General features: G+C 46.5%; 2 protein-coding genes across 2 annotated transcripts; both read right to left on the reverse strand.

Annotated features, from left to right (window-relative positions):
* On the reverse strand, positions 1-483 carry SYCN (syncollin). The gene has a single exon (XM_028090634.2). It carries the CDS (start codon positions 481-483, stop codon positions 1-3), a length of 483 nt encoding a protein of 160 aa, XP_027946435.2.
* An 11,567-nt stretch (positions 484-12,050) lies between these two features.
* Positions 12,051-22,219, reverse strand: LOC114198936 (interferon lambda-3-like). Its single transcript, XM_088026937.1, has 4 exons — positions 22,214-22,219; positions 12,760-12,837; positions 12,229-12,327; positions 12,051-12,140 (listed from the first exon to the last, which is right to left on the reverse strand). The coding sequence occupies exons 1-4, from the start codon at positions 22,217-22,219 to the stop codon at positions 12,051-12,053; spliced, it is 273 nt and encodes a 90-aa protein (XP_087883063.1).
* Between the last annotated feature and the right edge of the window lie 3,801 nt (positions 22,220-26,020).

Raw genomic sequence — 26,020 nt, forward strand, 5'->3', positions numbered from 1 at the left:
CTAGGGACTCCCAGTGGGGGGTCGGGGGCCGAGGGGCCTGGGAGCCCGGGTTGGCGCGGCGGACGCGGAGGCGGGGCCGGGCGGGCACCTGCAGTAGACCGACGCGATGGTGTTGGACCAGTGGCCGAAGATGCCCTTGCGGAACTCTTCGAGGCGCGGGTAGACGCCGGTCGAGAACTTGCGCGACTTGCCGGCCTTGCCGCGTCGGGACCACACGGTGATCTCGCAGCGCGGGGCCACCACAAGCGAGGAGGCGACGTTCGTCCAGTCGGAGGGCAGGAAAGGCAGGTCGGCTCCCGGCTCCAGCGACAGCTCGGCGCCCCCGCAGCAGTTCTCGTAGTAGGGGTCGCTCTCGTCGTAGAGCTTGGCGCACGTGCGCGTCCCGTCGGCCTTCTTGAGGTCCGCGGCTGCCGGGCAGGCCGCGCGGGCGCCGGGGACGGCCGCCAGGGCCAGGGCCAGCAGCAGGGGGCACAGCGGGGACATGGCGACACTGCGGGGCCTCGTCCCCGCGCCCTTTTATGCATCTGACCGGTGGGAAAGGAGAAGCTGCGAGATAAGGACGCCCTCCCCAGCCTACCCCCGCCTCACCCCCGCCCCCCACCCCTCCCGGGGCGGGAAACCTTCCTAACCGAGGTCAGAGACCCACAGCCGTTGAACCGACATACTTGTGTACAATTTAGCAGCTTAAGATTTCACGTGGCAAACAACCCCCTTTCCAAATAAGGAGAGGCCAACGGAGGGGGAGGGAGAGGGGGCTGGGTCTCCAGGCTGGGCAAGTCCCCCCCCCCCCCGCCCCGCCCCGCCCCGCCCGTCTGGGAAGCAGAAGCTTGGGAAAGGAGAAGCTGGAGATAAGGAGAGAGAGGCCCCAGAGGGGAAGGCAGAGGAGGGGAGGAGATGAGGAGAGAGATCCCGCTCCCCTCAGGAGCAGGAGACAGCTTCCCAACCAAGGCTGGAAACCCAGAATCTGTGAAATAGACATATTTGCACAACACTCAAAAACCATTGTAAGGCAACGTCCAAAAGGCTTGGGGAAAAACTTGCAACACTTGAGACGGGATATAACTAATAGCTGTAATATATAAAGAGTGCTTACAAATCGTGGAGAAGAGATCAAACAATCCCCCACCCTGCCACCCCCAAGAAAGACAAGCCTTGGAGGGCGAGAGGGAAGGAAGAGGAAGCTGCCATCCCCCTACTCCCACTTCTCAGGAGCCAGGAGATTTTCTTAATGAAGATTGGAAATCTTGAATTTATAACATAAACAGAGGACCTATCGAGCTGTATAAAATGTAAACCTTTTGTACAGCAACAAACACAGACTAAACAAAAACCTAACCTGGGGGAAAACAGACAATTCTTGTAACATACAATAAGCAGTTACCAATCGGCAAGCAAAAATGACACAAGCCAAAGGAAAAATTGAGGAGCAGCCCAGGATGGATAGAGAGGCTGGGACCTCAGAGTGGGGCAGGGAGCTGGGCATCTTGGGAGCCCGGCCAGGGCCCTTTGGAGACTCTTTGGAGTTCCTGGCCTCCTGTTAGATGAGCACCAAGTCAAGCATGGATGAACCAATCAGACAAACGGTGGTTCAAGTCTGTGGCTCTGTGGGTAAGGCCAAATCTGGGCCTCAGTTTCCTCATCTGTAAAATGGGTGATATTTTCTTCCTATACTATAGGATTGTTATGAAGATTACAAGGGATAATGGAAAGTACATGGGGAATGGGGCAAAGGAACAGCCTCTGGAGCCAGGCTGCCTGGGGCCAAACGCCAACTCCTCCTTGAGCTGTCTGCACCTGATTCCACCTCTGGGCTTTAGGGAGACAATGATGGTATCCATCTCAGGATGCTGGTATAAGGGGTGAGTTAATCCACATGACAGCACTAATAGTAGGGCCCTTGCCAAGTGCCATGTGAGCATTTGCCATCACTGTTATTATGCCAGCCCTTAGCATGGTGCTCAACAAACATAAAGCAGCACAACACAACATCAGCACCAATCTGTTGTCACCCCCTCCTCGTCCCCTGGATGCTGTCTCCCGCCTTGGCCAGGGTAATGCAGTAGTGAAGAGCCAAAGGCTGGAAACACTTGGAAGTAGGTTCAAATTTTGACTCTGTCACCTTGCTGAGTGACCTCAGGCAAATGAATTCACCTCTCCGAGCTTCGGTCTCCTCCTGCCTTCAGTGGGATAACAGAAAATTATTACATAAAGAAATCTAGAACCGGGGTGCCTGCGTGGCTCTGTTGGTTAGGCATCTGACTTTGGCTCAGGTCACAATCCCAGGGTCCTGGGATCGAGCCCCAAAGTCGGGCTCCCCACTCAGCAGGGAGTCTGCTTAAAGATTTCTCTCCCTCTCTCTCTGCCCCTCCCCCTGCTCGTGCTCTCTCTCTCTCTCTCTCAAATAAATAAAATCCTTAAAAAAAGAAATCTATAACTGACAGACTAAAATATGATTCATAAACATTAGGAACAATCCACATCATTGCTATTTATAAATATAAATACTTAATATTTAATACTGAATGAAAACAGTATCGATATAAATATGTAAGGCACCAAGTACAGTGCCTGGTACATGGAAGATGCTCCATAAACAGGAGCTGCTATGACTATTCTATGATTCTGAGACCCTGGATCCTGGCCTGGCCCTGTCGCAAACCAGACCTGGATCCTTCTCCCTCCTTCCATGGAATCTAATCTCCAGCTGCTAACTTCCCAGCCGGCCTCCTTGACCTCAGGGGCACAGAACCCTCACCCTCCTAGCTCTGCCGGCCCTGGACTCAGGGATGGAGACAGGTAAGTGTAGTGTGGATGGAAAGGACCATGAGCGTCAAACACTGTAGCAACACAGGGCAGGAAGGAGACTCTGATAGGGAGAAGATTCGGTGACAGAACACAGGACCCAGGGGGCCACAGCACATAGCCGGCGTTAGAGAGAACCCATGGAGACCCAGGGCGAGTGCACAGCATCCCCAATCAAGGGACACATACATGGGCAAGTGGGTAGGGACATCCCTGTGACAGTCAACCACTGATGGTCACTGAGTCTCACTCATGAGTCCTAGGGAACAGCACGCATTGAGTGTAGACACATGCTTGGTACACACAGTCCAAGAGAAACACGGTCCCAAATAATGCGCCCCCCCAGCAGAAACACACCCACCATCACCAACAAGCCCCTAGCCCTCAAGCACTCCCACCCTACACCCCATGAAATCTCAAAAGCACAAAACCCCATACACACATCTGTCATGCCAGAGGGAGCACCCACAAGGCATCTTCGTCCAGAAGCAATTCCGTTACTGTTTATTAACACAAACTGGGCAAATAGTAGAAAAATAAACATCTCCTTTTTTTTCATTTTTTTCTTCAAAAAGTGTTAGAATGTCCTACCCTTGAGGAACCCCGTGAGCCTTTGAGAAAGTCAGACGATAAATCAATAATTCGAACACAATGTGAAAAGAGTTAAAACAGGGGCATGGCAAAGGACTCTGGGAATATAGTGGGAAGAATAGCAGGGTTTCTTTAATATCCGCTGATATATTTTGATTCGTATACTAAGGAAAAAATCTTCTCTTCAGATCGCACAGCCTTAATTCCACATTTTCCACAAGACCATAAAAAAGATTGGTATGCTAATGAAATTGCCACTAGTAGAAAAATAAAATATTCGTCTCAATTAGGGCAGTACCTGAACATAAACAACACTATAGGTGGCACATAGTTTAAATGAAAATGCAGTCTGTTGCATAAATACAGGAAAATATTCAGATCAGTACTCAAGTTCACACCGGATCATGGAAACTCACTACACTTCTGCATCGATATGGCACTGAATGGGATTATTTCTATATAATCCTTAAGGGCTAATATGACCCTCCAAAGCAGCCATAATTGTGTGGTTTGGAAGTAATGATTCTAGAAGTGTGGTCTCTAGATCAATGGCATCAGCATCCCCTGGGGACTTGTTAGAGATGCAAATTCTGGGTGCCTGGGTGGCTCAGTTGGTTAAGCATCTGTCTTTGGCTCAGGTCATGATCCCAGGGTCCTGGGATCCAGCGCGCCCCGCCCCCTGCGTTGCCCAGCGGGGAGTCTGCTTCTCCCTCTGCCCCTCCCTCCGCTTGGGTGCTCTCTCTCAAAAATAAATAAATTAAAAAAAAATGCAAATTCTCTGCCTCACCCAAGTTGTTTGAATTAGAAACTCTAAGGGTGGGGCCCAATAATTTGAGTTTTAAATGCCCTCCTTGGGGATTCGATACTTGCTGGAGTTTGAGAACCACTGGGTTAAGGCGTTGGTCTTCTAAGGTTTCCTATGTCACTGATTGCTTATTGCATCTAGAATTGTTTGTATTGACACCTCAATTTGCTCAGCTCCTGTAAAATGGTGTTTCAAATAATTTTCCTGATTAAAACTAATTCCATTAGCAATGGAAAAAGGGACAGGTCTTGGAAGTCCCAGGTGGAGCCTCGGAAGACAATGCCTGGAATGCAAATGCTTCAAATGAACTTGAATCTTCTCCAACACAGACAAAATGTCAGTCATCATCTAACTTCAGGACGCGGCTGAAGACCGTTTACTCAGATTCACCTGCCCCAGGTGAGGCGCATTGTTTCCAGGTCTCCCCGGGTCCCATGGCCCCCTAGTGGTCTAGGCCAGAGCTACTCCCCCTTCACTGCGCCACAAGTCCCTTGGGGCGGGGAGAGTCTTGTTAAGATACAGATGCCCATTCAACAGGTCTGGGTTAAGGATCTAGGTTCTGCATTTCCTGCGAGCTCCCAGGTGCTGTCAGGCTGCTGGGGGCCACTGAGTAAGTGGCTAAGTGGCTCTCCCAGCTGAGACGGATATAGCAAGGATACAGCTGCAAATCGGGCACCTGCCACCAGGAGGGCGTGGCAGGAATTCAGAGGTGGACAAGGCCAAGGAGACGCCGGAGAGCGGTTGCGATTGAAAGAGAAAACTCCAGTGAAATTTCTGGAGGAAGCCTGTGCAGGAAGCGAAGTCTGAAACTCCTCGGGGCTGGAACAGCTTTAGCCCAAGAGTCCCTGCGGGTGCAGGTGCAGGTCCAGGTGCGGATGCGGGTGCGGGCGTGGGTGCGGGGGCCAGGGCGCGGTCAAACCCTCTGCGGAGCCCGAAGCCTGGCGGGGCTTCGCCGGCCGCCTGCCGGGTTAGGGGAGGCTTGGAGCCCTCGCGAGGTGGCGCCAGAGCACGGAGATTCCTCGGGCGGGCTGGGCGGGCTGGAGCCCGGGTTCAAATCCCGCCTTTGCCATTTACGTGCCCCGTGAACTTGGGCTCGTTGAACAACCTCTGTAAGCTTCAACTTCCTCGTGTGTGAAGTGGGGCTAATACAAGTTAGTTATAGCTACGTGTCCCTTTTTATTGCTTGTATTAGTCATTGGTACATTTTTTTTTCTTGATAAGTTTTAAGATATAACTGCAACCGTTTTACTAGTCTTTTCAAGTTACCGACGATAATCAATGTGTAGCTGTGTAGATTCCTCTCTATTGCATATGTGTTTTTTTCCTTTAATTTGATCTGCGTTAATAAGAATAGCATTAGTTTCTATTGTGCATTTGGATTCTTTTCTTTCTTTCATTCTACTTTCTTTGAATTTTTGTGTGTGTGTGCCATTCTCGTCCGAGCATTTGAGATAGATGTTTAGGTTGCTTATATTCAGCCTTTTTTCTTTTCCCACGTTTGTACTCAAGGCTTTCCACTTCCTTTGTAGGAGTGTTTTTGGCTTACCTAAGATAATAAGTGTAGCATGCTGAGATTGTGTCAGGCACACAGAAACTGCTCAGTATGTTAACTGTTAGTGTTGGTGTTGGTTTTGATTATTATTATTAATCAGAGGTCTTAAAGACAGAGGAAGATTCAGGGGAAGAAGCCTGAATCAATTATGCATTGGTTTTCTATTGCTGCCATGACAAATTATTTTAAACTTGGTGGTTTATAAGCACAAATTTATTATCTGACAGGTCCGGAGGTCAGGAATCCAAAATGGGTTTCACTGGGCTAAAATCAAGATGTCCGCATGACTGCATTCCTCTGTAGAGGACAATCCATCTCCTTGCATTTTCCAGTTTCTAAAGGCTATTTGCATTCTTTACTTGTGGCCCCTTCTTCCTTCAAAGCCAGCAACATAGCATCCTCAAATCTTTCTCTGATTCAGACTCCCTCTTCTGCCCCCTCTCCCACTTTAGAGGATCTTTGTGATTACATTGGACTCACTCAGATAACCCAGGATAAGTTCCTTATTTTAAAGTCAGCTGATTAGCAGCTTTTTTTTTTTTTATGAGAGAGAGAGAGCATGCATGCATAGTGGGAGTGGAGGGCAGAGGGAGAGGGAGAGAATCTTAAGCAGGCTCCATGCCCAGTGTGGGGTTCGATGCCAGGGCTGGATCTCTCGACCCTGAGATCATGACCTGAGCAGAAATCAAGAGTCAGATGCCTAACGGACTGAGCCACCCAGGCGCCCTGATTAGCGACTTTTGTTCTATCTGCAGCCTTAACCCCCCTTGCCATGTAATATAACATATTCATGGGGACTGGAGATTAGGACATGGACATCTTTGGGGGGGGCAGTTGTTCTGTCTAGCACGGATTAGCATTGAGTTTTACTATAAATGAGGAGTATTCTCTCTTGTAGGAAGAGAGGCAACACCCAAGCTCTCTGGGGCTCCAGTGTCAGGGCCCAACCTCCTTCTATACTGTTGCTCCATCATCAACATGTGGCTTCCTCTTCATGATCCAAGATGATTGCTTGAGCTCCAACATCCACATCCAGACAACAGGTGGAGAATGGGAGGGAGGGAGGAAGAAGGAATGCCTCACCCAGAAGCACCACATGATCCTGCTATCTATATCCTGCTGTCAGAACTTGGCTGCAAGTGGGCACATGATGACACAGGAAGCGGTCTCAACTCAGGTTAGCCATTTACGGGACGACAGGTCAAGTTTCCTGTTACTAAAGAAAGAACAGATATTGAGATATGGTCACAAAGCTTGGGTAAGAGGCAGGTCGAGGGATTACAGAGAGTCAGATAGGACACAGATCTGCAGGAGAATTAAAAAGGGAGTCCAGCCTATCCACAACCTGGGTATGGTAGAGAGAAGGCCGGCTGCAGTAGGCTGATTAATGGCATCCAGCGATGTGCAGGTATTAATCCTGGAAGCTGTGAATGTGATCTTATTTGACACAATGGACTTAGCAGATGTGATTGTGTTAAGGATCTTCAGGTGGGGGGGATTGTCCTGGATTAGCTGAGTGGACCTTAATTGGAAACACATGTCCTTGTAAGAGGGATGCTGAGGGAGACTTGACTCCAGAGAAGAGGTGATGACTGGAGGAGAGATTGGTGTGATGTGCTTTGAAGATGAGGAAGGGGCCACAAGGCCAGGAACACAGGCAGCCACCAAAAGTTGAAAAAGGCAAGGAAATGAATTCTTCCCTGGATCCTCCCTGAGGAATCAGTCCTGGTGACACCTTGATGTTAGCCTTTGAAACCTCATTTTCATCTTCTGGCCTCCAGAACTATAGGAGAGTACATGGTGTTGTTGCAAGTCACTGAATTTGTGGTAATTAGTTAGACCAGCCATAAGAAATGAATATAGTGACCTTGCCCTAAACAGCTCATGTACCCTAGGAGAAGTAACCGGAGCAGGAGATTTCCTGAGAAATTGGGTGTTGGCTAAAGTTTTCCAGGAATCAAAGTGATTATGCATCCAGCACTTCCTCTTCTGGGTATTTACCTGAAGAAAACAAAATGCTAATTCCAAAAGATATCTGCACTCTCTTGTTCATTGCAGCGCTATTGACAATAGCCAAGACATGGAAGCACCCTAAGTGGCTATCAGTGGATGGATGGATAAGGAAATATGGTATATACACACAATGGAATGTTATTTGGCCATAAAAAAGGGAACTCTTGCCATTTGCAACAACATAGGTGGGCCTTGAGAGCATCATGCTAAGTGAAATAAGTCAGAACAAGACAAATACTGTATGATCTCACTTATATGTGGAATATAGAAACAACAAACAAACAAAACCAAATAGAAATAGAGAAATAGAAATAGATTCTATTTCTATGAGAAATTTCTCATAGAAATAGAGAACAGATCGGTGGTTGCCAGAGGCAGGGGTAGAACGTGGGCAAAATGGGTGAAAAGGGTCAAAGGTACTAACTTCTAGTTATAGAATAAATGTCATGGGATTGTAATCACAGCATGATGACTACAGTTAATAATCTGTATTACATATTTGAAAGTTGAAGGGGTGCCTGGGTGACTCAGTCGGTTAAGTGTCTGCCTTCAGCTCAGGTCATAATCTCAGGGTCCTGGGATCGGTCCTGAATCGGGCTCCTTGCTCAGTGGGGAGTCTGCTTCTCCCTCTGCCCCTCCCCCAGGTCGTTCTCGCTCGCTCTCTCTCTCAAAAATAAATCAATAAAAACCTTGAAAGTTGCTAAGACAGTAGATCTTAAAAATTCTCATCGCAAGGAAAAAATGTCCTCCCCCCCACTCATTCTCTCTCTCCCAAGTAAATAAATGAAAAATTTTAAAGATTTTATCTATTTGAGAGAGTGTGTGAGAGAGAGCACTAGTTGGGGGGGAGTAGGGGCAGAGGGAGAGGGACAAGCAGACTCCCCGCTGAGCAGGGAGCTCGATGCGGGGCTCAATCCCAGGGCTCCAGGATCATGACCTGAGCTGAAGGCAGATGCTTAACCGACTGAACCACCGAGGTGCCCCCTAAATGAAATTTTTAAAAAAATAAAGAAAAACAACAACCATTACCTATTAGTCCTGAAAAAGTTAACAGGCATCCACTAAGAGCCAAGGGATGAAAGAAACCACCTTGCTCTGGCACAGTGGTGTTCAGAACCACGGAGAGCAGCCGTGGTGCTGCCTTCTTAGCACCAAAGAGTAGCTCTTCTTAGAGGGGTTTCCACTAGCCAATCTCTTTCTATTGATCATTATTGAGAAGATGGCAAGGGAACTTTTAGAATCAAAGTTTTTGTTGCTACTGGCTTGTTAGGTGGTCCAGTGTGGATCCGAACTTGAGCTGTTTTCTGTGCCCAAGAACAAAGCTAATCTGTCCTTGTCCCTGAAACCGGAGTTGGAGATATGAATTTAGGATGTATTAGACTGCCTTGTCATTCAAATTATTTTCTTACATTTTAAAGTGAAGAATCCATTTATTGGGGGGAAATTATAAATCTCTGCCCTACCTGACCTCAGGCTTGGCTATGTCACTTGTTTTGTCTCATGAAATGGAGGTAGAAGTGAAGTGGTGTGTATCATTCTAGAGCAATGCTCTAAGAGCAAGTGCATAGACCACCATGCGCTCTAATCTCTCGATTCTAAAACCAGCAGTATCTCAGTAGGGCTGCACCTTTATCCTGGATTCCAGTGAAGAACTGGCACTCAGTCTACCCATGATGATCATGTTGCCTGAATGAGCAATAAATCTTTGTTGGTATTAACTACTGAAATTGGAGGGTCATTTGTTATTATAGTATAACCCAGCCCAAGCTGACTGATATAAGAGTAATCAGCAAGAAGGTGGTTGGTGAATCCATGTATTTATGAGTGTATATCATACATACAGGAATGTATGATATAACTGCAGAGAGACTATAAAGAGGGAAGAGAGAAGAGGGACAAGACCATGAGAAACTCCGGTATTTAAGAGGTGGGGAGAAGAAAGAGAACCCGTAAATGTGACTGAAAAGAAGTAGCCAAAAGTTGAAGGAATACAAGGAAAGAGTAATATAACAAAAATCAAGTGGGAGAGTTACAAGAAGGAATTGGTGAGGAATGGGTTCTACACTGCTGAGAGGCCATCTGGGGTGAGAACCAGAGAAGCAGTCACAGGATTTGGCTATGAAGAGATTATTGGTGTTGAGTGGAGCTTTAGGGGCAGAAGCCAACTGTAGGGGCTATGGAATTGGAATAGGTAAGGAAATGGAGCCAATGGAAAAGAAAGATGGATAAATAGTTGGAAAGAAAAGTATGGACTAAGGAAGGGATCTTATAAAAGGTGAGCCTCATGATGGACAGGTGCTAGTGAAGAGAAAGTTTTGAAATATAGAGGGTAAGAGAGGGGTAATTTATGGAGGAATGAAGTAGGAGGGGCCAGGATCAGGCACTGGCCCCAATTAGGCAGAAAGACAGCTCATCCATGGTGACAGGAGAGCAAGGGCAGTGTGGGGGAGGTAGGAGAGTGGTGTAGATGATGAGGAATTTCTACCTGGCAGCTTCTATAAGGTAGGGGGCAAGGCAATCTGTTCGGAAAGAGAGAAGCAAGAGGGTAGTGGATATGAGAAAGCAGAGATTGGAAAGAGCTGGGGTGAAACTTTCAAGAAACAGAAGTTTGAAGAAATAGTGGTGTCACAGAGATAGGGGTAGGCAGAAGAGCCTGGTTCCCTGGACTGCAGCCCCAGATTATTCATCTTCCTGACCCCCTCCATGCAGAGTGAATACAGGGACACCTTGAAGCCTTATAGCAATGACAGTCCCAGTGAATGATGGAGACGGAATAATTCCATGCAGCCAAAATCCTTCAGCTTTGAGGGAAATTCGCCTTTCACTTCCATGTGTATCATTAAGGATGTTTTGACTGCAAGTAATAGAGAATCCTAACTCAACTGGCTTAAAAAGTGAGGTGAATGTTATCTCACACAAAAATAAGTAATGAATATAGACACAAAAATCTTTAACAAAATATTAGCACATAGAATTCAGCAAAAGATCAAAGAATTATAAACCATGATCCAATGGGGTTCATCCAAGGATGCCAGACGGGTTCAGTATTTGAAAACTAATCAGTATAATCCACCAAAACAGGCTAATGAAGAAAAGTCATGTGATCATATCAATCAATGCAGAAAAAAATTGCCAAACTTCAACATCCATTCATGATTTTTTAAAACTTTTAGAAAAATAGGAATGGAGAACTTCCTCAAGATGATAAAAAGCATCTACAAACCCCCCACAGCTAACATTACACTTAATGGTGAAAGACAGAAGGCTTTCCCCCTACAAGAGGGAAAAGATGCCTTTTCTCTTGCCATTCTTATTCAACATAGTATTGTGGTTCTGTCCAGTGCAATAAGGCAAGAAAAGGAAATAAAAGCATATAGAGTGGGGAAAAGGAAATAAAACTGTTTGCAGATGACACAATTGTCTGCATAGAACAATGCCCATAGTGGAACTTAAATGACTTTTTTTAATAGATTTTATTTATTTATTTGAGAGAGAGAGAGTGTGTGAGAGAGAGAGAGAGAGAGAGCATGAGCAGGGGGGAGAGGGAGAGGGAGAAGCAGACTCCCTGCGGAGCAGGGAGCCTGGTGCTGGATTTGATCCCAGGATCCTGGGATCATGACCTGAGCCAAAGGCAGATGCTTAATTGACTGAGCCACACAGATGCCCTGGAACTTAAATGACTTTTGGCCACAACTCTGACTTTCCTCCCCAGAGATTTCCACCCTTACAGCAGTCACTCTGGGTTTGGAACCACAGTAGGTTTAGGGGAATGAACCACAAACACAAGTTTGATACATATCCTAAGAAATACTCAGATACAGACCTTAGGTTCATGATAAAGCCATTGTGACACTGATCTGACCCAGCCACAGCCTCCTTCCTGATATATTATTACTTGGTATCATGGCTGCTTGTGATGTTGAAGTTGCTTGCAATAAAATCCTCTCATAAAAACCCTAAAAGCATTCTTAGCGAGCCCATCATTCGTCATTCATTCTTTCATACTCTCTCTCTCTCCCCTTCCCTCTTCCTTTTCTCTCCCCTCCCCCCTCACATACACACACACTCAGGGGGCCACAGTCACTTGTGCAGTTGTGTAGTCCTAAACAAGGTCAATGTCAGGCAAATTATTTATTTTCCTGCATTTTATGAAAAGCACAATAAACATCTTTTGGGGGCTTCATAAATAGGGATCTGGAGATAATAATCTAGGGAAGATAGTTTTTGCATAAATAATATCTAAAGGACATGCTACAGGTGGGTCTCAGGGATCAGACACGTGGGTCTTCACTGGCAACACATGTCCTGTTGAAGGTCCTGGGTGAGGAGGTGGAAGAGGTTGAACGTCACAGAGGCTTCCAGGCAGCTGAGGGACTCCTGTGGGGGAGGAAGGGCTGGGTCAGTGGCTGCCTGTCATCTGGGCTCCCAGTTGTCCCCAGACACTGCTCACTCCCTGGTCACCCACCTTCTTTGGGGCCTCGTGGAGCCGGTGCAGCCAGTGCTGGAGGAGCCTCAGGACCAGGCGCCTGCCAGAGGCTGAGGAGGGTGGTATGTGAAGCAGAGCCTGGGACAGGGGGGTGAGGTCCGCTATGCCCAGAACCCACAGACAGGGCCCGGGTGCCCTGAGCACTCACATGGACCTGGAGCTCAGAGTGGATATGGCACAGCCATGGTCCCCAGGACCTTCAGGGTCAAGGCCAGCTCAGCCTCCAAGGCCACGGGCTCTCCCACACCCAAGGACAGGAGACAGAGACGGAGATAGATGAGAGTGGCACCTGAGAGAAGACAGGTGGGGAGGACTAAGGAAGGGCCAGGCAAAGGTGGCAGTCGGGGGACAGGGGAGAGGGCCCAGCCAGGTGCTCAGGGAGGGGAGGCGGTGCGTGGTGCTGGTGGGGAGGGGAGGAGAGAGGGACACATGAGAAGGTGAAGGGGCGGCCTAAGAAGCCAGAGGAGCAGGGCCAGGGGAGGGCAGGGGTGGCCCTGACTGTCCCCTCACCTGCAGCTGCTGCAGGTCCCAGGTCCTGGGGAAGAGGCGGGGGCGGCAGCTCCAGGCCTTCAGGGAGAGCGACTCTTCCTAGAGAGCAAGGGTGGAGGTCAGCCCCCAGCAGAAGCAACAAAGGGGACACAAACAAAGCTGTCCTTCTCCCTCGTAGGGCCCCACACCTGGCTGCACTTGTGGCTCCTGAGCCTCTTTCACCAAGAGGCAGATATAATAACCGCCCTGGGATCCATTGCCCTGGGGCCTCAGTCTCTCCTTCTGGGTCTCATCTCTGTCCCTGGTGACAGTGTCTCTCAATTTCCACCTCCTCCTGGGAGATAATTTTTGCCTCAGCTCCATGTTGCAACGTTTAGCCTGGACAGAGGGGCTGTCTGGGCTGACAGAGCAGAACACAGCCCAAGGTTGTCCTGGGAGCCAGGGAAAGCTCCAGGCTGGGGAAGCCCGGGAGCAGGGCAGGCCCAGGTAAGCCAGGTGAGCCTGCGGAAAGGGAAACTGACATGGGAAAGTGACTTCTGGAGCTGGACAATCCTCAGGGTTGGGGCAGCTTCAGCCCCACGGGGAGGGGTGATAGGTGCCCGGATGGGGCAGGGGACTCATCTCTGCAGGCTGCCCAAATGTGGACAGCAGACAATGAGGGGATACCCAGAAAGTACCTCTATGAATGGGCTGGAGGCTTCTGAGGGAGGCTGCTTACAGCTGGGAGATGACCCAGGGAACCACTGTGGAGAGAAGAGAGAGTCGGTAAGGCCAAGACAGAAGAGTGAAAGCACGGGATAGCTCTCCTTGGCCACCCTCCACCTGATACCAATATGAGACGGGAATGAGTGTCTGCTAAGGATTTTAGGTGCAGCTGAGGTCTTCGAAGGACCCAGCTAATTGTGGAATAAAGGAGCTCATTCCTTTTTTTTCTTCATTCAGCCAATCAGCCAATCATTGATTCAAGAACGTATTCATTGATTAGTTACTACAGGCCGGCACAGTTCTAGGCACGGAAGATCCAGCAGTGAACAAAACACAAACCTCCCTACCCCTCATGGCGCTGACTTTCCAGTGGGAGGGTCAGACAATAAAAAATAATAAGTGTATATGAAGTCAGCTACTAGCAAGTGCTTTGAAGAAAGATTAAGCTGGGGATGGAGACGGGTATGCAGCCAGGTATGCAGAGAAGGGGTTGCATGCTGTAAGACAGTTGGGGGAGGTGACATCTGAATGAAGACCTGAAGGAGGGAGGGAGGGAACAGCATTCCAGATAGTGGGAACAGCCAAGGCAAAGTGAATACAATGGAGAAATTCTCCCAGTGGCACCTCCTTGTCCTGGAGGCTTTCCCCACACAAGAACAATGAATTTCCACAACACTTTTGAGGTGGGTACTATGCTTTCTCTCACCATATACATATAAAATGTATGTTATATATAATTTATTATTGTTGCTATAACAAATCACCACAAAATTAGTAATTTAATGCAAATTTTCCATTGCCTGATGACTGGACAAACGAAATGTGGTCTATACACACAATGGAATGTTATTCAGCTTTTTTTTTTAAAGATTTTATTTTGGGGCACCCGGGTGGCTCAGTCATTAAGTGTCTGCCTTCGGCTCAGGTCACGATCCCAGGGTTCTGGGATCGAGCCCTGCATTGGGCTCCCTGCTCGGCGGGAAGCCTCCTTCTCCCTCTCCCACTCCCCCTGCTTGTGTTCCCTCTCTCACTGTGTCTCTCTCTGTCAAATAAATAAATAAAATCTTTAAAAAAATAAATAAAAAGATTTTTAAAAATTTTAAAAAGGGCACCTGGGTGCCTCAGTTGGTTGGGTAACTGCCTTCGGCTCAGGTCATGATCCTGGAGTCCTAGGATCGAGTCCCGCATCGGGCTCCCCGCTCGGCAGGGAGTCTGCTTCTCCCTCTGACCCTCGCCTCTCTCATGCTCTCTCTGTCTCATTTTTTCTCTCTCAAATAAATAAATAAAATCTTTAAAAAAATTTTTAATAAAAATTTTATTTTATTTATTGGCGGGGAGGGGCAGAGAAAGAGAGAGAGAATCTCTAGTGGACTCCTTGCTGAGCACGGAGCTCGGAGCCTATTGTGGGCCTCGACATGGGGCTTGATCTCATGACCTTGAGATCATGAAGCTGAAACCAAGAGTCTGACACTTAACTGATTGAACAACCCTGGCACCCCTATTATTCAGTTTTTTAAAGGGAAGGAAATTCTGATGCATGATGAGCTGCAACATGGATGAACCTTGAGGACATGACGCTAAGTGAAATAAACTAGTCGCAAAAATAAACATACTGTAGGATTCCAGTTATAAGAGGTATCTGGAGTTGGTAAATTATCATAGAGACAGAAAGTAGGATGGTGGCTGCCGGCGGAAGGAGAAATTGTTGTTTCATGGGTACTGGGTTTCAGTTTTGCAAGATGAAAAAGTTCTGGAGATCGGTTGCACAACAGTGTGAAGATACTTAATACCACTGACCTGTCCACTTACAAATGGCCAAGATGGTAAATCTTCTGTGTATGCATCACAAGGAAAATTTTTAAAAATTACCTAACCAAAGGAATGAAACAAACACACTCCATCTATTTATACTCCCACCGTTCTGGAGGTCAGATGTCTAAAATCGAGGTGTTGGCAGGGCTGGTTTTTTCTAGAGACTTCAGAGGAGAATCTGTTTCCTTGCCTTTTTAGTTTTGACAGGTCACCTGATTCATGTTTCCTTCCTCACAGCATTCCTGTCTGCTGCTTTCCATGTCACTGCTCCTGCTCCTGACTCTGACCCTCCTGCCTTCCTCTTATAAGGTCCCCTGTGGGGATGTGGGGATGCCTGGGTGGCTCAGTAGGTTAAGTGTCGTCCCAGGGTCCTGGGATGGAGTCCCTCATCGGGCTTCTTGCTCAGCGGGGAGCTTACTTCTCCCTCTCCCTCTGCCTGCCATTCCCCCTGCTTGTGCTCTCTCTCTCTCTCTCTCTCTCTCTCTCTCTCTGATAAATAAATAAATAAATAAATAAATAAATAAATAAATAAATAAAATCTTAAAGAAAAAAAGGGCCCCTGTGATTGCACTAGGTCCACCTGGACAGCCCAGAATCATCTCCCCATCTCAAGACATTTAACTTAATCACTCTGCAAAGCCTCTTTTCCTGCGTAAGGGAAAATAGTCACAGGTTCCAGGGACCAGGAACATCTTTGGGGTCCACTATTCAGTCTACTACACATCTGTTAGAGATATAGGCAACAAACCACAACAGTGTTGGCAAAACTTGTGACTTCGTCACCAAAAGGTATTTTCAGATATTTTCTTATTACGTTATTTTCCAACAGGCATCTTGAAATATTATTCATGCTCATCTCTACTTTTAAGTTAAAGTAGCTATTAAAGCTGCCATGAGTGGCTTTTTATTTAATGCTTTAGTGAAGAAGCACATAAATTATCAAGTTTTAAAAAAATATTTTGATAACTGCATTACAATAAAAATTGGATTTCTTTGTCCTGTGTATTTTCTTTTATTTTGAGAAGCTTTGCAAGTCTGTCATGAGGTCCAATATGTGAAAATGGGGAAGAATGCCTGCCCTCGGTGGATTGTAGAACAGGAAAAAAATGGGTCCCTGGAAGACTGACTTGAGACATCCTGCCAACTGGACCACTCCCCATGGGGCTGTGGGGTGGTAGAGCATTGCACTTCTGTGGGTTTTTTTTTTTCATCCACTGCTTTGAGGGTCTCTTTGTTACAGCAGCTTAGGCTTTATGCAAACTCTTTTCAGCATGAATTGACTGGTTGGAGTTGCTCTCACTCAAGGAGGCAGATCCAGGATTAGTGGGGCTTGAAGCTCACACCATTTGGGGGCTCCTTTTGAAAAACTGAATGGATGCAACCACAAAGGAAAACAGCATGGGGGTTCCTAAAAAATTTAAAAATAGAACCAGCATATAATCCAGCAATTGCACTCCTATTTATCCAAAGGAAAAGAAGACATTAACTCAAAAGAACTGTGTTCATTGCAGCATTATTTACAATAGCCAAGACAAGGAAGCAACCTAAGTGTCTATCAGTGGAGGAATAAAGAAGCTATAGTATATATATATAACAACGGAATATTATTCACCCATAAAAATAAAGGGAATCTTGCCATTTGTGATAACATGGATGGACTTTGAGGGCATTATGCTTAGTGAAATAAGTCTGAGAAAGACAAACACCATATGATTTCACTTCTAAGTAGAAGCTAAAAAAAAAAAAAAACAACCCCCCAAAAAACCAAACCCACAAAAACTAAACAACTCATAGACACAGAGAACAGATCGATGGTTGCCAGAGGCAGGCAGCGGGTTGGGGGTGGCCGAGATGGGTGAAGGTGATCAAAAGCACAAACTTCCAGTTATGAAATAAATAACTACTGGGACGTGACGCACAGTAACTATGGCTAATAATACTGTATTGAATATTTGAAAATCGCTGAGAGAGTAGCTTATAAGTTCGCATGTCAAGAAAGTTCTACGTATGAATGATGATGAATTGAGGTGATCATTTCATAATATATCCAAATATTGAGTCATTAAGCTGTATACTTGAAATTAATATAACGGCATATGTCAATGTTATCTCAATAAAAAAGGAAACCCAATGGGAAAACATGCTTATTTTACAAAAACAGGTGACCACGTGACCCCATGGAGAAGGTCCCCCTGCCGCCCAGCCCAGACTGGGAAGGGCCATGCAAAGGTGAGGCCCTGAATCTTAGGCTGTGCCATGGATACTTTGATGCTCTACCCAGATCCCTTCTTCAGGACCTGCACACCAGGCCCCAGCTGTTAGGAATGCAGCTGCTGATGGCTCTTGGCTGTACCCCCGTGAAGGAAATACTGTCAGCTACAAGGAACTGCCCTGCCTCAAAATTAGTCCCCTTCCCAGGGCACTGGCCATGGCCAGTGGTTGGCTGGTATAATAGAGATACCAAAGTGTGGATCCCAGCTGCAATTTGGCACAACTGTGAAGGGCCATTTCAGTTGCAGAGCTCTCTGTAGGATGGGCCAACATCTCTGTGGAACAGCCCTGCGGTCCTTCCTTCATCATATTCTTTCAGGTGCAGCTCCCGAGAGCCCCACCCCCCAATAAGACTTCTGCTGCAATCCTGTGTCAGAGTGTTCCAGAAAATCTAATCTAAGGCCGCTGCTATCAAAAGTGGTCTTATGAAGCAGACTCAGTGATGGGATCTTGGAATGGGGACACTTTCTGAGAGGCTGGTGATGAGGACCCCATCTCCAGTAGCAGGTGGAGTGTGGAGGAGACCCCTAGCGTGCTTAGCAGTGCAAGAGTTAAAATTTTTACCCGTGATGAGCAAGGAGGAGATACTGGTAAAAGAGGAAGTGTCCTGGACCATAATGACAGGCTCAGATGGAGAATCACCAACTCAAGGCAGGACTTGAAAGCCAGATTCTGTCTTGGGAGCAGAGGAAATGGAAGACAGACTCAGGAGATCTTCCTAAGAGTTGTGGAGATTCAGGGAAAGTCCTTCCCCAAAGGGACCCACAACCCATGGTGTGGCTTGTACCAACATCCCAGAGCCAATTGTCACATTTTCAGGAATTTTGCAAGTCTATCGTTAAGCAAAGCCATTCAAAACATGAAATTAGGGAGCCTGGGTGGCTCAGTTGGTTAAGCGACTGCTTTCGGCCCAGGTCATGATCCTGGAGTCCCGGGATCGAGTCCCACATCAGGCTCCCTGCTCGGCGGGGAGTCTGCCTTTCCCTCTGACCCTCTTCCCTCTCGTGCTCTCTATCTCTCATTCTCTTTCTCTCAAATAAATAAATAAAATCTTTAAAAAAAAACATGAAATTATATGAACTTACAATTTAAAATCTTACCACAACAGGGGTGCCTGGGTGGCTCAGTTGGTTGGCTCAGGTCTTGATGCTGGGATCCTGGGATCAAGTCCCATCCTGGGCTCCTTGCTCAGCGGAGAGCCTGCTTCTCCCTCTCCCTCTGCCCCTCCACTGTCCCTGCTCCCACTCATGCTCTCTCTTACTCTCTCAAATAAATAAATAAAATCTTTTAAATCTGACTAAAAAAAAGTAATAAATACCCATAAATCACTTCCTATTTATTTTACCACACTATATCTATGCTCTCGAGGTAATTTATGTTATGAGTTGAATTGTGTCCCTCAAAAAGATATATGGAAATCCTCACCCCCAGTCCTAGAGAATGTGACCTTATTTGGAAATAGAATCATTGCAGAAGTTATTAGTTAAGATGAATGAGGTCGTTAGGTTTGGCCCTAATCCAGTATGACCGGTGTGCTTATAAAAAGAGGAAGAAGAGACACCGAGGGGGAAGGCGGCCATAGGAGATTGCAACGGTGCACCCGAGGAATGCCAAGGATTGCTGGGAAAGGTCCGGCAGCTGGAAAAGATGAGGAAGTATTCTCATGTTTTCGGATGGAAACAGGCCTGGCCCAGCTGATACCTTGATTTTGGATTTCCAACCTTCAGAACTGTGGGACAACACATTTCTGCCATTTCAAGTCACACAGTTTGTGGGAGTCTGTTATGACAGCCCTAGGGAAGTAAAATACTTTGTCTATTATTCCTACATAGAAATACTAGATAATGATATCCTGCTGGACAGCTTTTCCAAACTCTGTGCTCAGGGATGCCATGTTGGCAGCTTGGTGTCAGCCATGGCCATTGTATTTACATGATAGAAATTGGAAAATGCTACAAATTAGAGCTTTTCTTCTCAGAGAGCCACTTGTTAAACATTTACTGGAAGCCATTGCTAATGGCAATTACCTTGGTTAACAGTGCACTGTTTAAATGTGAAAACTCAGACCTTTTGATAACTGTTGAACACAGGGTCTGATTAATATCAATGCTGGGGACCCAGAACGCCATTCTGGCCCTTCTGTTAGAGTCAGGGGGGCATATGGAGGCAGGTGATAAATGGATTCCTGACCCAGGTCTCCCTCCCAGAGCTGTTATAATGGGGGAAGGCCAAATAGAATCCTCTGAAGGCGGCCCTTTCCCATCCCAGTCATCATAGTTTTTAAAAAATCATCACATCCCCTAGGGTATGGCAGAGACCTATGCCATCCTCAAAGACATGAAAAATGCAAGAGTGGTGTTCCCCATTATACCCTCATTTAATTCACTTGCCTGACCCCTTCGAAAACTATCTGGATCGTGGTGGATGACAGTGGATGTGCAAATTTAATCAAATAGTAGCCCAAATTGCAGTTGCTCTGCTGGACAGGATATCTTTGCCAGAGAGAATTAACACAGCCTCACTATGTGATATGTGGCCATTGCCCTGGCAAATGCAATCCCTCGGTCCCTTACAGAAAGGAGGATCAGAGGCGTGTCGCATTTACTCAGGATGGCCAAGATGCACATTTAATCTGGCCCCAGGGATATGTTAGCCGTCCTGCCCTCTGCCATAACATTAACTGCAAGGACCTGGGCCATCTGGACACAGAACATCATGTTGGCTCACTCTTCAACAGCAACATGCTAATCAGATTATAAGAGGAAGAAGTGACAAGTACATTGGAAGATATCCTCCCAAGGGTGGAGGAGAAACCCTTCAAAGTTGCAGGCATCTGCTACACAAGTCAAGTCTTGAGGATTCCAGTGGCCTGGGGTATGTCAGGACACCTCCTTCAAAAGAAACTATTGCAACTCACACCTCCCCCTGCTAAGAAAAAGGCACAAAGCTGGTTAGGCATGTTTGGGCTCAGCAGACAGCATACAGGAATAATTCTCCAAGCCACAAACATGGAGCAGTGTCAGCTTTGAGTGGGGTGCAGAACAGAATAGCCCTCTGCAGCAGGTCCAGGCTGTGGTGTGAGCCCCTCTGTCACTGGAAGCATATGACCCAACAGACCCTATGGAATTTGAGGGATCTACGGTAAGAAAAGGCCTCTTGTGGCATTGACACAAACCTCAATGGGACAAAAATCACAATGGGAACCCACTAGGGTTCTGGAGCAAGGTCAGGGCATCTACAACAAAGTATACTCCATTCATAAAGCAGTGTCTGGCAGGCTGCTGGGTCACAATGGTTAGGAAGTGCAGGGCCTCTGGACACCAAGTGACCAGTTATGAGCTGCCTGACCCACCAGATCATAAGTCCGGGTGATCCAAGCAACCATTCATTGTAAAATGGAAGCGGTACATCTAAGATCGGGCATAGGCAGGGCCAGAGTACAAGTCTGCTTTGTGAACAAGTGGGCCAAGCCTCCAGGTCATCTGTCACCGGGGCATCGATGCCTATTCCTCTGTTCCCACGTATGGCCGCAGAGGCTGAGCTTGGGCCATGAATAGGTTGGTTCAGTATGTGGGTCTAAGAAGAAAATAGAGGGCGCCTGGGTGGCTCAGTCCATTGGGCATCTGCCTTCGGCTTGGGTCATGATCCCCGGGTCTTGGGGTTGAGCTCCGAGTCAGGCTCCCTGCTCAGCGGGGAGTCTGCTTCTCCCTCTGCCCCTCCCCCTGCTCCTTCTCTCTCTCGTTCACTCTCTCTCTCAAATAAATAGATAAAATCTAAAAAGAAGAAGAAGAAGAAGAAAATAGACTTTTGTTTCACTACAGCCCATTCAAGGGTGACCCTGAAAGGCGGCGGTGATGGGAAATCTAATCAATAGGCAGAGTGCTCCAGGTGATAAAGCTGATCATCCATTATGTGGAAAGAGAAGTAGCCCAAGGTGACTATACACGAACTTATAACCATTAACAAATGGCCCTGATGCTTGCTCAGCAGCTTGAAATTAGCCTGAAAAAGATGAGGTGATCCCAGATGGGGCCATCTGAGATAGAGGTATATGGGTAGACATATGGGAATGAATACACAGTTTAATTTGTTTTTGCATGTCAATGCCACCAGAGAACATCTACTACAGAAGTGACACTAATCAACCAAGGAGCAATAATGACTTGGCCAGTTGACATCAGCAGCCTCGGTCATCAGCCTCCCCAGCTCTGGTACCATGAACACATGAATGGAACAGCCATGGCGGCAGGATGAAAGCCATGGATGGGGCACAGAGTATGAGCTCCCATTCATCAAAACTGATCTGGATGATGCCACTGCCAAATGTCAAGCCTGCTAGCCAGAAGCACCACTCACTAAGAAGACCAACCTGCCACTTGGTGGCAAGTTGACTACATTGGATCTCTTCCAACCTGGATGGGGCAGTGATTCATCTTGACTGGGATAACCCAGCCAAGGGTTTGCCTCTTCTGACCTCAAGGCCTCAGCAAGAACTACCATCTGAGGGATTTCAGAACTTGGATCCACCAACATGGGATCCTACATATCAGCACCATGGATCAAAGGACTTCATAACAAAGTACAACCGTTACAAAGTATGCAGTGTATGTCTTAAATCAACCATTACCAAATGGTGTTGGGTTCCCAGTGGGAACCAAGGAGTGAATGACAAAATAGCATTGCTTACCGTCATTTCCACGGACCCACCTTAGAAAGTGGTGATTCCTACCAGAAAAATTTAGGCTCTGCTGATTAAGAAGCCCTGGTTCCCAGTGAGGGGTCCTTTCCACCTGAAACACAGCAAGAATCTCACTGAACCTTAAGTTCTGCTTGTCAACCAGTGACTGCTCTTCTGTCAAGAGACCAATGAACAAGGAGAGGGATCAACATCAAGAAAAATAAAAAGAGTATGGACTCTGTCAAGAATAATTTGTTTCAAATCCTAACTTATTAGCTGTGTAACATGGAGTGGGCGATTTACCTCTCAGTTCCTCACCTTTCCTGGACTTAAAAATGTGTGCTAATAATAGTACCTACAACATAGGATTATTTTTTTATAAGTAGATTTTTAAAAAGATTTTATCCATTTATTTGACACACAGAGAGAGAGCACAAGCAGGGGGAGTGGCAGGCAGAGGGAGAGAGAGAAGCAGGCTCCCCGCTGAGCAGGGAGCTTGACACGGGGCTCAATCCCAGGACCCTGGGATCAAGGCCTGAGCTAAAGGCAGATGCCCAACCGACTAAGCCACCCTGGTGCCCCCAACAACATAAGATTATTGTGTGAATATAAGGACTTTCCCTTAGGCAGCTCTTAGAATATGACTGGATCCACTGTGATCTTTCACTAACTTTTTGCTATTGTTATAAAACAGAATGGTTCCCTTTTTTCTATTATCATACTTCAGTTTTTGTCAATACTGACAAAACAAAGAACACACAATATGTGTGTGTTGGTAGAGTTGGACCATTCTCCTGCATGGCTTTGGGCAGGGAGAAATCACACAGATTCAGGACCATGGAGAGTGATGCTAATCAATCTATCCCCTAACACTAGTGTTAGATAAAACCTCTGGAGGTGTCTGGATTTTTTTTTACTCCTCTGGGCACTGGGCAGCCATAGACCCTGGGCAGACACTCACATTCCATCATACAGCATCATACATTCTTAGAGTACTGTGTGGGGGGAAACAACTCAGGATTGTGTCTATTGAGGTCAAATTGTATTTCCCAGCAATATCTCTATCCCACATGCTCTACTGCAATGTGACATTGCTATTCCACCATCAAGAGTGAGTTTTATTTTTCACCATCCCCTCCAATCTGGACGGGGCCTGAGACTGCTTGGACCAATAGAATATAGTGTCATTTGTGGACATAGTCCTTAACTAGCCTTCAGCTTTCACTTCCTGTCCCTTAAACACTGCTTGGAGGGCAGCCTACTCTCTTGTAAGAAGTTCAACTGCTCAGGGACTGCAGTGCTGGGAGAAATCTGAGTCATTTGCAGAAGTCACTTGCAGATGCTCTGGTCAACACTCCCGGCTGAGCTCACAGCCAGCCATATGAGTGAGCCAACAATGGCATCCAACTCAGTCAAACCTTTGAATTTATCAAATCCCAGCTGACATGTGTCTGCAGCCACAGGAGAGAGCCCAAGTGCAATCATTCACTTGAGGGGGAACCAGAGAGGGAGAAGGGTGGTACAGGGACATGTCAGAGGGTACTGACTACCTTCTTCACAGACAACAATTACCAACTCTAGACAAAACAATCAGCAACTCTGGACAAAATGATTTTTAAAAAAAACTATTTAAGGGTGCCTGGGTGGTGCTCTCAGTTAAGTATCTGACTCTTGGCTTTGGCTTGTGATCTCAGGGTTGTGATCTTCAGGTTGTGATCTCAGGGTCACGATCTCAGGGTTGCAAGATCAAGCCCCGTGTCCCGCTCTGTGTTCAGTGAGGAGTCTGCTTGGGACTCTCTCTCCCTCTCTAAAATAAATAAATCTTTCTTAAAAATAGAAAAAAAACAACTATTTAGAGGTGCCTGGGTGGGTCATTCAGTTAGGTGTCTGACTTTTGATTTCAGCTGGGGTCGATCCCTCAGGGTCGTGAGATTGAGCCCCATGTTGGGCTCTGCGCTGGGCGTGGGGCCTGCTTAGGATTCTCTCTCTCCCTCTGCCCTCCCAAATAAAAAATTTTAAAAATTAAAAACAATTATTTGGAGGCACTGGAGAGAAACCAGAAGCAGGTAGAAACTGGAGAGGATTCAACCTTCAAATGCACTGTGTGAGATCTAAGTTCATAGGGCTTTTCACCTGGGGATGCATCTCTGTCCATGTGGCAAGGGACAGCTAGAACTTAAGTAGAAAACCATAGTCCTTGACCTGAGTGTCAGACACTAGAGTTTGGGACTTCCAGAGCAGTTAGAAAGTGAGAAAGGATATCTCAATGTGGAGGGAGCTCCAGAAAGAAAGGACCCAAGTCTGTATATATAACTTACCCTGAATCTTTAATGTGCTGAAAGAGAAAAAGGCTGTCAACACAGAATTCTATCGCCACTGAAAATATCCTGGAAAATTTTAGGCAAAATAAGTTGACTACTCTCATTCCTGTCATTCAGCAGGAAAGGAGAAAGGAGAAGAGACAGGGATTGCTATTTCCTGACTCATAAGGTGTTCAGATCACTTTCACTTGCATGCATTGGGCAATACCAGCTGCCTCAGGTGCAGGGGAGGCTGGGAAATGTCGTCTTTGGTAGAGCACTCTGGAATTCACTTAAAACTCGGGGATTCTCTAAGTAAAAGAAGAAAGAGAGAATAAATATAGATACAGCTAGCTGGAGTCTTTGCCACTTCTGCTTTTTGGCCAATTAGGTGATTGTGTGATGGCTGGATCTGTGGCAGCCATTTTGTGATCATGAGGGGAGACCGTACTAATACACTGAGAATGGAGGAGTAGCCAGGTGGAAAGAGCCTAGAACCACTATGACATCACGCTCTTGAAACCAGCACTGTTCAATACAAGTGTTATGTGAGCCACATATGTAATTTTAAATTCAAGTAGCCACATTTAAAAAGTAAAAAGAAATATATTAAATAATATATGATCAATAAATATATGAAATATATGAAATGATAAAGAATATATCTAAAATATAATTTCAACAGATAATACAAAAATTATTACTGATTTTAGCCTTTTACAGTAAACAAAAATTCTGTACATACATCCATCTACTCCCTAGCTCTGCTCTCAGAAAGAATAGAGACAATGGTATTCCTGTAGCAATCAGCCCACCTAGCACCTACATCCTGGTCACTAAATACTGTTCTCCACCGAAAGTAACCAGATCTTCTTGGAGAAATGGCTCTTTACAGAACTGGGGCAGGGCAAATTTTACTAAAAATATTATTCCAGGGGCACCTGGATGGCTCAGTCAGTTAGGCATCCAACTCTTGATTTCAGCTCAGGCATGATCTCAGGGTTGTGAAATTGAGCCCCATGTTAGGCTCTGCACTCAGCAGGAGTCTGCTTCTCTCCCTACCTCTCTCTCTCTCTCTGCCCTTCCCCCCTAAAATAAATAAATACTCTTTTTTTTTTTAAGTCACATTCCAGAAAGCAAGGTGGTGCTCAGAGAATGATGGGGACACACAAAAGGTCATAGGCGCCCTCTTGAAAGTGTTCCCATTGACCTGATCGGGGACAACTGGAACAGCAAAATAAATGAGAGTAAGGAATTACAATCCACTGAATAAAATAAGAAGCCATGAGTCCACTTAATCAGTAAATACATAAATGAGGGAGAAGAGAAAAGCTCTTCCTGACAGTAGAATGCCAGCTAATAAATGTAGAAAGAGAATCACTGGTTGGTAACTGTCCTGACAGTAACAACCAGGCGAACACCATCAGTGCATGCTAACATGAACAGGTTGGAATTTGAGGAGGAATATGCATTTACCTAGTCTCCAAGTCTCCCCCCATACTCACTTGTTACAAAG

Source organism: Eumetopias jubatus, unplaced genomic scaffold (assembly GCF_037043125.1).
Source record: "Eumetopias jubatus isolate StellerSeaLion01/CBP00866 unplaced genomic scaffold, mEumJub1_p1.0 scaffold_10, whole genome shotgun sequence".
Classification (NCBI taxonomy): domain Eukaryota; kingdom Metazoa; phylum Chordata; class Mammalia; order Carnivora; family Otariidae; genus Eumetopias; species Eumetopias jubatus.

Coding starts and splice junctions, on each gene's coding strand:
- SYCN (XM_028090634.2), bottom strand. CDS start 483: ATGTCCCCGCTGTGCCCCCTGCTGCTGGCCCTGGCCCTGGCGGCCGTC.
- LOC114198936 (XM_088026937.1), bottom strand. Junction 12,328..12,759: donor GGGACCTGCAGCAGCTGCAG/GTGAGGGGACAG, acceptor CCCCTGTCCCAG/GCTCTGCTTCACATACCACC. Junction 12,141..12,228: donor TCCACGAGGCCCCAAAGAAG/GTGGGTGACCAG, acceptor CCTCCCCCACAG/GAGTCCCTCAGCTGCCTGGA.